The 13168-nt window shown below is 39.6% G+C and overlaps 1 protein-coding gene across 1 annotated transcript in view; it reads right to left on the bottom strand.

The window, feature by feature from the left end:
- LOC118341759 (cytoplasmic dynein 2 heavy chain 1) overlaps positions 1–13168 on the bottom strand; it is a gene marked incomplete in the record, with an annotated part of 105682 nt that overhangs the window by 76162 nt on the left and 16352 nt on the right. The window contains 15 exon segments of the mRNA XM_035680126.1: positions 913–1172; positions 1402–1557; positions 1778–1907; positions 2033–2240; positions 2384–2516; positions 2737–2868; positions 3070–3269; positions 6254–6369; positions 6736–6959; positions 7237–7419; positions 7628–7810; positions 8640–8845; positions 11978–12128; positions 12362–12475; positions 12883–12995. Coding sequence (XP_035536019.1) covers positions 913–1172; positions 1402–1557; positions 1778–1907; positions 2033–2240; positions 2384–2516; positions 2737–2868; positions 3070–3269; positions 6254–6369; positions 6736–6959; positions 7237–7419; positions 7628–7810; positions 8640–8845; positions 11978–12128; positions 12362–12475; positions 12883–12995 — 2509 coding nt within the window.

Here is a 13168-nt window from a genome sequence, read left to right as displayed (position 1 = left end):
AGAGGGCGCAAAACAGAGAGAGAGAATAATTGGAAAGTAAATGATGTGCATGCATGTGTTTGTGCATGTACGTTCCTTCCAGTGTATGTGTGTGTAAATTAATTACAAATCAAAAGAGTAAGCTGACAAACCCAGTAACTCAGTGGCACATTGACCTTTCTAGTGAAGTGAGGCAAGACAAGAGGATGAGAAAAAGACATTGAGTGAGACTTAACTGGAGTGTGAAAGGCAAACTGAGTGACCCTTGTTCTTCAACCCCCTGAGGGGGAAGGCAATTACTTTTGAGGCAACGGCTCTCTGTGTACACATACACAAGCCAAACACATACACCATGCACAAACAGTTTGGATCCTTATTCTTGATGTGTCAGTGCTTTTACACAAAAGGTCAAATCTTGAATAAAATAAGCTTTGATATCAGTGTTGATTGTGTGCTTGCGTCACTTTGAGTGTCCACATTTGAGTGCCTCCGCCTCACAGTCTATAATGCACCCTTCCACTTTACTTCACAACCCATTTTTCTACAAGCAGACTAACATGAGGTTTGCCTGGAACAGTGCCTACTTAAAAGCGTTTGCACAGACTGCCATTTGACAAAAGATGTGAAACAATAATGGCAATGTAGTTGAATCAATGTATGATAATGCAATACTTACTCAGTAATCTCGACAGAGTGGTGAGTTCTATGAACCAGTGAATGATTTCATAATGTATTTTTGTGTTTATATCCAGATTTTAGGTTTGTGTGCAATTTTATGACTATATATACAGCATATGCACTGTGGCTCCGTATACATAATATTGCAAGTGTGTGCGTGTGTGTGTGTGTGTGTGTGCAAATGCCTGTGCCTGTATGTATTATGTAAATGTTTGTGCTTTGTTTGTGCATGCATCTCCGCATGTGAAAAATTACCCCTTTCCGCAGCCCTCTGGCCCTACCACCATGAAGGGCTGCTTGTGCTGAGCGGTGAGCCACGGAGAGAAGCAGTGCAGACCTCTCTGCATGTCCGGAGTCTCAATAACAGGTAGTGTGTGTGTATGAGAGAGCTGATCCAGTGTGAGACCCTCAGGACGCAGGAACGTGTAGGCTGCTAGATGGCCGCTGTCAGAGTCATAGTAGGTATCTAGTGGTTTTTTTATGTCTGGTGGGCTTTCCCTGGCCCAGCTCAGCAACTACAAAAGTACAAAGAAACAACAGCACACATTAGGACTGGGACACATTTCTGAGTTTTAACATTACAGAAGTTCCCCACCCACTAGGTGCATAGCCTGCTACAGTACTTTAATAATGACTCATCCTTTTTTTTTTTAGACATGACACGTGAAGAAAAATTTCAGTCCTAAAACTAAACTGTTCTTACAGTCAGCTCTCTGCCCATACAAAAAACACAGGGGTCCTCACCTCTTTGGCAAACTCCTGTCGTGTTTTAAGGTTGAGGTTTCCTCCCAAACCTCTAAGAAGACCAACAATGAACTGACCTCGCTCTGTCACAGCATTCAGGTGTGACAGACCATTGAACACTGTGCCCACCAGACTAGTCTCCACCACAAAGTCATTCTGATGAAAGAAGAATTGATTTTGGAATAAATATAGTGAAAACAAGCGACACCACATATGTAAGTGTTACATAACTAAACATACATAAATCCACTGAGCCTGCTGAAGTGATCTTTGCAAATGTATGTTATTTGTCTTATAATGTCAGCAATTAAATCCATTAAATGAACAGAGACATAGTTTCAGCATGCTTGTTTGCATTGCCAGTTGCAAAGGTTACCTGTTTGAGGACCCAGTCCAGGGCTCGCTGGAAGTAGTCTCCCAGCCAGTTTTCCAAATTACTGCAACACTCCTCTGGCTGACCCCTCAACCACGACTTCAACAAGGCACCCACATCAATGTCTTCATCACTAAAAGTGGAGGTAAAAAAAACAACAAAAACAAACAAAACAGTGAGATAAGTTAGTTGGGAAGGATGGAATTTACTAAGTAAATCAGTAAATACATAAAAGACTGTCTGCTTAGGCTGACTGACCTAAGAAAGATCATGCCCATGCGGGATATGGTGGCTGGTGAGGCACAGCTAAGGTCGTGAGTCTCAAACAGGAAGTTAACATTGGGTCCGAACTGGATGCGTTCTCCACTAGGCATGGTTAACAGCCGATTATCATCAAGCACGGAGTTCAGACTCTCAATCCACTCTGGATCAATGTCGCCATCGCACACAATCCATGAGCTCACCTCTAGAAAACACAAAAGTACATATCAGATATTGTAGATACACACCGTACCCTTTAGGCTAACTGTGTCCACCCCTTGTAGAGTGTACTGGGTGCAGACAGAGTAGTGACTTATTTGCACAATTTGAGTGCAGTCTGTTTCTTACCCTGTGGTTCTCTGACCACATTCCTGGCACTGTGTGTGAGGACACCATCGGCCCATTCTCTGGTATCCATGTCTATATGTCCCAGTAGCTGTTGTCTGGGCATGGCCTTAGGATTCATTGTGTACTGCTTCACCTGAAAATATAGAGCATTAGTCGAAGATTAAGGATGGTTTTTGTATAGACTCTCAAATAAATGCTTTTCATACTTTACATACTGACTAATATTGGAACCCAAGCCGTACACGGTGTAAATTCACAGCATTTTGAATATATTTCTACAAGTTAAATTAGATGCTATGTACAGTACAAATCGTTGAATGAAAATCCAGGTAGGCGGTTTATCTCTTACTCACCACTTTGCCTGTCTTGCTGAGGGCAGCCCTCAGCATCCTCCAGAGGGTAGACTTCCCCGCTCCACTTGGCCCTACAATGACTACTCCCATGCGTTGTCTCAGCTGTTCATTCAGCTCCAATGCCTTCTTCAGCTATGCAGAAATGGAAAAACAGTCTGAGATTACTCTATTTACCCCCATCTTTCTAAAAAAAACTATCCAACTGTTGTCTTGGTGTTAATGTTAGAGACTTTTTGCAGTACAGAGTGATCTCAACCACTGGCTGAATACCAGTTCATATGTGTATCATGACAATAATGTGTATATTCGGTTAATGGATGTCTGCATACACACCTGGCTGGGTATAAGTTCAAGCCGTGCTTCCTTGTAAACTTGTTCCAGTGCTTGCATTAGTATCTGGTCCTCTACATCAGTGAAATTAACCCCGGAGAAGACATCTTTGACCAGAGCATCAAACCGGGAGCTATCGGCAAACGTGAGTTTCGACATGGTGTTCAGTCTCAACGCCTGCACCACCAGACTACTCTCCTGAACTGCATGTAGATGAAAAAGATTGATTTAATTTCCATTTCAAATGGAAATAGGATAGGGATGTAAAAACACTTAAATAAAGATATGATTAAAACATTACATTGTTTTATACTGGTGTTCAGAAAGAGAAGCAGAGAAAGAATACAGTCTCGATGGAGAAAAACACTCATTATTTCTTTGCTCTTGCACATGCCCCCTGTGATAAAAGTGCTAATTACCAAAGCCTGTCATGATTTAAGAGTTTGTCAATACTTTTGTTCTCTTCTCCAAAGATGCTGGCCTTTCCTGCAGGCACAAATGTAGTGTTTTTTCACAGCAGGGAGGAACACTTGGCCAGACTACACACAGAGAGAAACACAAGGAAACCTTTGGGACTCATCCTCAGAATGGAGGTGCATGTAGTGTGTGTGTCTGTGTGTGTGTGTGTGTGTGTGTGCTGGACAGATAAAGGGCGGGTAGTGGAACAGAAGGATTTAAAAGAGAGAGAAGGGGAGGGATGGATCCAAGAAAAGGCAGAGGAAAATGAAGAGAGAAATGGGGGGGGGAGTATTGAAAAGCAGAGACATGAAGGGTAGATGGGGGTGAGAAACAGAGGGCGGCGAGTGGGAACAAGTGGGACGAGAGCGGCATCGACAGCCAGGTATCAGAGAGAGAGCTAACAAGAGGTCAGAAGGAGGGGAAGAAAGAGGTACTGAAGAGGTAAACAACAGAACTCTGGCAAAGTGTTTGGGAACAAGAGAATGGAGAAGGACAAAAGTACAGACAAGTGAAAAGCCCAAGGGAAGAAAAGTTTTTAAGGGGGACCATTTGGGCTAAATGTCAATTGATAGCGAGTCTGTATTAGAGGATTTAGAGGGCAAGGACAAGGTGTATAGGGAAGGTGCTGGTCAATAGAGCCTTTTGATGTTCAAGTACACTCATGCATAGTGTTTCTCAAACTGCATCTAGGAGATATACACACATAGAGACACAGATTATCAAAACATTTTGTAGTGTGACCTTGTTGGGTACAAAATAAGCATCTCCAAACCAACCGTATTTTCACAATCACCTTATCCTCTAATCCTTTCCATCAGATCTACAGCTTTCTATCTCTCAGGTCAGAAGCTTGATATCACTGCAACAGCTTTAGCACCACTCAGGGAACACTTTGACCAACTGATAAAAAAGTAAGTTTTCAGATTATTGACTTTTTGTGGAACAATTTGAACTTCATAAGCAGTAAATACAGTACAGCCAGTTACTGACTTTTCTGACTCTTAATAATGAATATTTGAATATTAGTAATTGGAAAAATCTTATGTAGATATTAAATGTTAATATGTTGATAAATTTCAATTAGCTTTTGGCTGTCTGCAGCATGTCATATTATATGACAGTGCAGTCATGACTATTCTGCCCTTGCGGTATATTTATTTCTGATCTGTTGAGCAGGCTGTCACAAGTCAGAAGAAATTAAGCATCAAACAATCAACTAACTTTAATGCCATAATTGATTCAATAATTTGGTTTCTGAACCACTGAGCAGAATTTTTTCAAGATTTGTTTATCTCATCAAGAGTTGCTAATGTTCAAATCAACAATGATTTTAGAAGTTGCCACTAAAAATACTACTTTATTATCATTGAGCTTGAGCTCTCTGAGGTGTTTTGGAACTAATTAATAAACAGATTCGATGGCTCATGACCCACATTCGGCTCTTAAATAAATTAACTATCTGAATGGTCTTCCTATTCTGATGGTGACCATTTTCTGTGGAGTTATAGTCAGCTATAGTCTTCACTGGTGGGTTAGCACATACAGACTTTAGAGCTTGTCTATAAATATTTACCATTGCTTCATGTAAAATTGTTACATGATGGACTTCAGCTTTATTACTGTATTATTTTTTCCACCTGTGAAGCATGAATGAATTCTAATTCTAGAGTATTGAAGACGTATCAAACTGACAGTGTAATTTTTAGTAGCTCTCATTATCAGTTGTCAATACTGACAGAATATACAGACTCTTAGAGAGTGACACTACAAATACATTTGGTAAACTGTGTAGAATAATTGCTCAAATTTGTATTGATTGCATGTCCTGCTGTGTCTTTTCAAAAGGATTAACTCACTGAGAACATTACAGTTCTCAGTAGAGCTAGACAGATACATTTACTAGGCCGATATATTGGAAGGATATTAGCTTACAAGCTTATATCACTATTGGCGTACATGTCGGCCGATACGTAAGAACAATTGCAGTGCAGACATGCCAAACTAGGTTGGAGGTAATTTAGAAACAGCGTCATCATTAAATAGGTTGTACACCAGTCTTGGACACATAGGGATCTGTATCAAGATTGTACATGTTGAGTTTATGTTAAAAAATCTCTATTGTTAGATATCAGACTTTTTTAATTTACAAACTCAATATCAGTATCAGCCTCAAAATCCAGTATAGGTCACGCTAAAATTTTTGATCTTACCTTCATTCTGCTTAAAAGAACAAAAATGTACCTTAGCAGCAAGTTTTTGACCAGGATCATTAAGTATGTATTCAAGGTTTCACAGTAGCTCACAGCAAATTATTTCCCTGATTAGCACAACTTCAGACAGAGAGAAGTCAGCAGTGACATAACCTCGTGGTGTGTTTGACTAGAATGAGAGCTTCCCCCTTTTCAGCCCCTGATGGCATGTCATTGTACATCCCAACATGTTGCAATGTATTTCATTCAAAAATTCCTTTTGTTGCTCGGGATTAGTCACATTTGTCATAAGCACTCTCTATTATGGTGTTTGCACCATATGTGTTGCGTTGTGCAGTTGTTCCCAAACACAACGAGTTATGGTACTGTGTACTTTTGACAGCAATGAATGTGACTCATGGCCAAAGAGGCACCGACTTTCTCCTAACTTTCCAGTCACGCTCCACTATTGGAAAAGTAAAAATGCCTCACAGAAATATTGTACCTTAAACTAAAAAAATAGCCAGAAGGGGTCTTACTCTTGTCCTTGTCATGACTCCTCCTCTGTTGCTGCAGGAGACTGCCACAGGCCTTCAGCACTGTCTTCAGAGCACGCAAACCCCAGTCATAGTGCTGCTGGGGAGTCAAAAGCTCCCTGGACACACAAACAAAAGCACATTTTCACATATACTCACACACTCTGAATTGACTGTGGTACTGCGTCTAGTGCTAATGGATGGGAGGAAGAGGATAACTTATCCACAAAATCAATATATTGCAATAGACTGTAGTGGCAGTATAGATAATTAGATATAGTTTCAAATAAATTCAACACCCACAACATGATTCAGTTTGTAACACAAAAAAACACCACCACTTAGTGAACTACACAGGCAAAAAGACCAGACTGGTGACACGGGTCACATATTTAGTAGTCTGGTGATAAGTTTACAATGTAATAAATCTCATACTCCTACTACAATGGCCCTAACCTGAATCGAAAAAAAGACTCAATTTCTACCTGGCCAGGTTGAAGATTGCAACCAGTTTGCGTCCCAGTATTTCTCCATTTTTAAAGCCTTCAGAGTATAGGATGACCTCAGCAATGAGTTCATTGTCTGGCCTGCTCATGGCTACAGGCCTGAACAACTGCTTTAGATTGTCTGGAAGCTTCTGTCTGCCTCCGTAGCCTTTTCCTGCTGGGTTCATTGTGATGAACACCCCAGAGTTTGGGTCCAATTCCACCTAGAGGATGAAGAGAACATAAAAAATATGCTTCTTATACTAGCATAGATATAGTTTGATTGATTGCTTGATGATTAATGACCTAAACTAACATTTCCATCCACAATGGAGGAATAAATAACTGATTTATGTATGTATATACAAGTTAGTGAATAAAACATGAAGATATAATAATTAAGAAAGAAGAAAGGTGGGCTCAGGAAATATTGAACAATTGTTTTTTGGCATCAATACTTAAAAACAATGTCTTTTTCTGGATCTATTCTTATATCCTGACCTCTTTCCCAAGCAAATCACATGTGTTCTTGTGATGTTTAAGGGAGTCTTGAATGGCCTGAATCTGCATGGAAACTGCAGACAACACTGCCTCCTCTAAGCGGTTAAACTCATCAAAGCAGCCCCATGCTCCACACTTCACCAAGCCCACAAAGATTCTTCCCATTGACTTCACATCGATACCCTGAAAACACACAAACAGATGCAAACCAGAAAAAGATCATTGGCAGTTGTTCTCAAACACAGTCTTTTTTTCAGAAATCATACCTAGTATGCGCATTTACTTAATTAGTTAATTGAATAGGGTGTTGTCTACAAATAATGATCACTAATATAGTAGTTTTGGCTGACTTGTTAAATTTGTCACATGCTATCTAGGAGCATCTTTATACCTCATCGCAGTTGAACACTAGCACTTGTCGTCCGAACAGCCCCCCCAGGGCCTTGACTGACTCAGTCTTGCCTGTGCCAGCGGGCCCATAGGGGTTACCCCCAAGCCCCATCTTCATGGCTTGGGTCAGAGTCAGGTAGCACTTATCAGTCAGTGGAGTGTGCACCAGCTTAGCCGCATTCCCCTGGGAGACAGAAGAGGTAGGATGGAAAAGAAAGTGAGCAATAAAGTGAGAAAGAAATGGCCCGAAACAGTGCGATGGTCAGACAGAAGTAAAGATATGGGGAATCGAGGGAAGTACAACAGAGGGGGAAAGAAGCCAGCAGAGGATAAAGGCAAACATACAGATGATGGATTAGGGAGGGAGGAATGAAAAACAAATGAAAGACAGGCAAAGAAAATGAATATGAGTTAGACTGAGTCTAGCTCGTGTTTTTTTAAATGAACTCCAGAGGGGACATAAAGCGAGCAATCCTCAGCGCTCCCCATCTATGCATAAACAGTGCCCCCAAAAGGTAAAGAATAAGAACTTCAAGTCTATTCCTGAAAGATAACTGCAACCACTGCATCTTATATATTTTTATATATTTTAGGGATTGCAGGGGCATCAGTGGAGTTTCCTGTTTACAATACCACAGTGATGTCCAGATATGCAACTATCTATAACTCAATTTTTGTTGTGCATTGGTTTAGGTAAAGCATGTACAAATATCTATGGACGCCTGATACAACATTGTATGTTACTTGTGTGATACTACAAGTGACTATGGTATGTATGTACTGTGTTTATAAATCACAATATGGCAAGCTCGACTGTAAATGCACGAGAACTTCTCATATGCATTTGTTGATGAACTGCAGTAAGAAAATATAAATTGCATGCACAGTATGCATGTGAGCCATCTACAAAGAAAAACATCATCCAATTCTGGCAATGGATTCAAAGTAAAAACATTTTTCAATTACAATAGAGGAATGGATCCAAATTAAGTGTAAAGTACATGCTAACGCACCTGGTATTCATATGTATAGCTGAACTGTGCATCCACCATATGTATGAGGCAACATTTGTCTGTTCCCATGTAGAAGCGAAGCTGCTTCTTCCAGGCCCAGGCATCAGGGCTAGTAACTCCTGCCTGGTTAAGTTGCTTCACCACGCTGATGTTGTGAATAATATCCAGGATCAATGCCTTCAGCTTCAGCTGCAGGACACTGGACTCTGTACAGGAAGACATGCATGAACATTCGGATGGCAGAATTGTTACGTTTACACAAACAGTTTTCATTATTCAACAAGGCAAAACCTATTTGGCAATTGTAATGAAAAAGACACATACGCACAGGAGTAGCTAACTGCTGTACTATAAAATATTATACAAAGTGTTGTAGAAGCTTCTTTTTTATCCTGTTGGTTCAAAGTAAAAAATGTATATGTTTTTATATCCAATTGATGGTCTCTGTAATATAATGTTCTCTGTCTCCCTTTTCTCAATTACCTTGAACAAGACACTCACTTTATTAACTAATAACTTTTGTATGTAGTGTTAAATCAGGTCCTTAGATAAAATCTGTGGATAGAGGCTTTTCTTGTAAGCTGACAGAATGGCAATCGCTTTTAAGTTGCAACTTTTGTCAGTTGTTAGAAAAATGCAAGTAAAAATGCAGAATTATCGATTGGTGAAAATAATACATGGGACCACTCACTGTGTAAACAAACCCGACATCTCAGATGAGAAGGAGATTTTGTCATACATGAATACAGCCACACTGATATTCTGAGAAGTCAATATCACCAACAAATACTGGTTTAACATAAATGACTGCACAAAATGCAGAAATATGCACTTGTAGCAATGTAGAAATTTAATTTTTACTAACGTGTCCGACAGCCCAAATTATTTAATACCCTCTATAAAAGAGAGTAGTGTCACAGCTGAGCAAAAAATGAAAAAGAAAACAGAAAAGAATATTAAGTATATTGTAAGAATAATACATTTGGTGTACTGTTTAAGTGAGACTGCATATCTTACTGTTTAGGTAATATTTAATCCTATTTTTAAATTCATATATACATAAATAATAATAAATAGAATTTCTTCTTACTGCCAAACAGCACCAACAACAGCAAAAATCCAGTCGGGCTATAGTGAGGGAGTACTTCTCATACAGACATTTTTGACTTAGATCTTTGAATCATACATATTCTCTGTGGGGTACTTTTTCTTCATACACTACATTAAATATATTAAATTATAGTGAGTCCGACTGTTATGTGCTAGGTAGGTGCTTTGAATGCCTTGTGTGTGATGTCAGCCTAGCCGCAGAGAGGCAGAAAATATTGGCAAATGTACACCATCCTGTCTTGTCTCTGTGCCAAAGGGGAGATCGCTCCCACTCCCCGCCAGGGTTTATGGCCCATTAATGTAGACTGGGTAATTAGATTATCCTTCTCGCCATTACTTTAGCTGCTTTAATCAGTACAGCTGCTACTAAGCCTCTTCAGCCTACCTAGTTTTTAAGGGAGCCAGTAATTTAATGACATGTTATCATGGAAATGAGTGCTATTTCAAGCGTGGCTGGTTGACGATTTTGAGTGCAAGACGGTCACAAAATGAACTGTATTATGTGCAAACGTAACAGCCTCCATCGGTGCTGCGCTGAAATATATGGTATCCCGCAATTATGTCAGAAAGTCAAAAATCTAGTAACTATGTGTGGGCCCTGTAATTCTGTATGCAAGTGAAACAGGCATTACTTTCATAGATACATTTTCATGACAGAGAAACGTCAGCTGCAATGTCCCGTGAAATGATGCCACTACCGGGGTTATGGGGGAGCTTTTCATCTCATGCATGAATAAGAAACCTTGATTTAAATGTAAAAGTCCTTTTTACAAATTCAAGTTCTGTGAAAAAAAACTCCATTGTCATGCTTTATGTAGCCATATATTCAGCCCCACGTCATTAGTCATTAGCCTGCCAGCCACTACATCTGCAGCTTTAAAGGGTACGGCCCCTCTGCAGCCTCTTGTGTCTGACTGGCCATCAAGAGATTCACACAAGAGCAGTCATTCGGCATTAATCTCTCAGTCCTTTGTAACAGCACAAGATTTTGATCAGAGCTCAATCATTAACAACACAAGGGGGAGTCTGATAGTGGAACAAACAGCAATTGTCAAGTAGCAACAGTTTATAAGGACAGCACAGCAATTTAGAGAGGATTGTGATCAGCCACCAAACAAAGACGGAGAAAAATAAACGCTGCCGCAGAAATGAATAGGGGTTAAAAAGCAACATCCAGAGCATCATACTGCCATGTCTAATAATGAACACTAGGCACTTTGCATATGTACTGACTATCTCAGCTTCCTCTCTCTGGATTTGCATTAGTCTCACATCAGAAGTTGTTTTATCCTCTCAATGTTGAATGACATCTCATATCCAGAGTTTAATCAAGACAGATACAGTATATGGACAAATACCTTTATGAGTGAGATAAGAGGGTTTTGTATGAACTAAACTACAAAACTAGAAATAAAGACAGGGAGACAGAGGAAGAGCTTATGGCAATCAGGACCTGTACACAACCTACACAAACACATCATTTCTTCATCCCATCCCTATTGTCACTTAACTATTTCTATTTAACATGCATGAAATGCTTCCTGGATATCAGCGCACCTGTGCATGTTAACAACGGCCTTAATTAACTTTGGCCACTGCTGGTACAAAACAAGATGACAGTCACACATCCTCGACATATTATCAGTTTATAAAGTTGCTATGGTTAACATTTTGGCAAACAAATGCCTACTTTGGTTGTGTTCAGCAAATGAAGTTGAAGAAAGATCCACAAGAGTTAAATAAGTTTCAATTTGAAAAAAAGGATAATCCTGAAGCTGTATGACTCCACTTAATGAACAGAGAACAGTGCAGAGATAAGAGTAAAAATGAAATGGGTGTAGAGGAAAGTTTCAGGATAAAAAAAGGTATTAACACTCCAGACATATAGTATGCTGCTATTTAGCTACCAGCTACAGCTAAAATCTTTAAAACCAATACATTGGCTGTTTGTAGCAAAGAATCGCTGACAGCAAAAATACCTCAGGGGTGTAAATGGGAGTGAAGGTTTGAGTTAAAAACAACCACTTTATGTTTATTTCAGCAACCTTTTTCAGGTGAACCTTCCCCCTAGCTGGTGCTAGTTGAAAATTACATTTTAACTTTAGTATTTTGTTTGTGCTGAAATGAGAGAGACTGTAGCTGAGTACTTTGTTCTGGAAGAAGTCACACCAGCCAGAAAGGATAACATACATTCACTAATGCATACACACAAACACAGACAGAACTACCTGTGTTAGCATTGTCGTCAGAGCTGGTATCCACTGTAGTGTAGTGTTCTAATTTGGCATTGAGCTCCAGCTCCAGCTGCTGCAGATTTTGCTCTTTTAGAGCTCTTTCCACATCCTCAGTAAACTGGATTTGCTCAGCCAGACACAGAATCTGTGCCAAAAATAAGAAAGTTCAGACACTTGAGTAATTAAGAAGATATTCTTACTGGCATGCTCAGTTATTTCACATCCGGGGTCACAAATTACTGACATATGTGGTCTTGGATCTCAACTTGACGAAACATTGTGCTACCACAAAGGTCATTGGGAATATTCGGAAAAAAATTGATATTCTAGATGTCTAGATATCTATCTACAAATGGACTGTATAAAAAGTGTGTGTACCTGAGATGGGTAGCGTGAGGGGTCCACCTCTCCTTTCTTCCCTGCTGACACACATTCATACAATAGGTGCTTCAGAGTCTCCTTCATTTCCACAGACAACTCACTTAGCCACACCTAGAAAGAAGTTCACACACCACCACAAACAGATACAAATTAATTAATAACAGTGTATATATATACAATATAAAATTCCCCTATGTAGTGCTCAATCCTTCATTAAAAAAATAAAAGACCAGTGTGTAAGATTCAGTGGAATCAAGTAGTGAACTGTGACCATTTGAATATATCTCAGCCACAAAAAGCTCTCTCTAGAGTTTGGTTCGTCTGCTCTGGGCCATTCTCACTACAAAAACATAGCTATGAATATTATATTAGGTTTTTGCGAATAGATCTTCCAAAATGTTGTACACTGGAGTTTTAATTCAGTATACTCATTTAATTCAGTATACTCATATTTCAAACACACTGAAAAAAACATACATGCAAGTGCCCAATCAAATGTGGTGTCCAAACAGCTTTACCTCCACAAAGCTGGAGATGCGAATGAGGTTTCTAAGTGGCACTATTTCTCCCTCCAAAGAACACATGGCGACAATGTGCTGGCACTGCTCATCAAACAGAACACTGTGGATACCTGCACAGATAATACATATGCAGATTACCTTCAATGTCTAACAAAATACATAGATGATACCAGAGGTGGGTAGTAACGAGTTACATTTACTCCGTTACATTTACTTGAGTAAGTTTTTGAAAAAAATATACTTCTAGGAGTAGTTTTAAATCACTATACTTTTTACTTTTACT

This window comes from Morone saxatilis, unplaced genomic scaffold, assembly GCF_004916995.1.
Source record: "Morone saxatilis isolate NCDOM2014 unplaced genomic scaffold, NCSU_SB_2.0 Contig8, whole genome shotgun sequence".
NCBI classification, from domain to species: Eukaryota; Metazoa; Chordata; class Actinopteri; family Moronidae; genus Morone; species Morone saxatilis.
The sequence above is the reverse complement of the archived record's forward strand: the minus strand, read 5'-3'. Positions and strand labels throughout refer to the sequence as shown.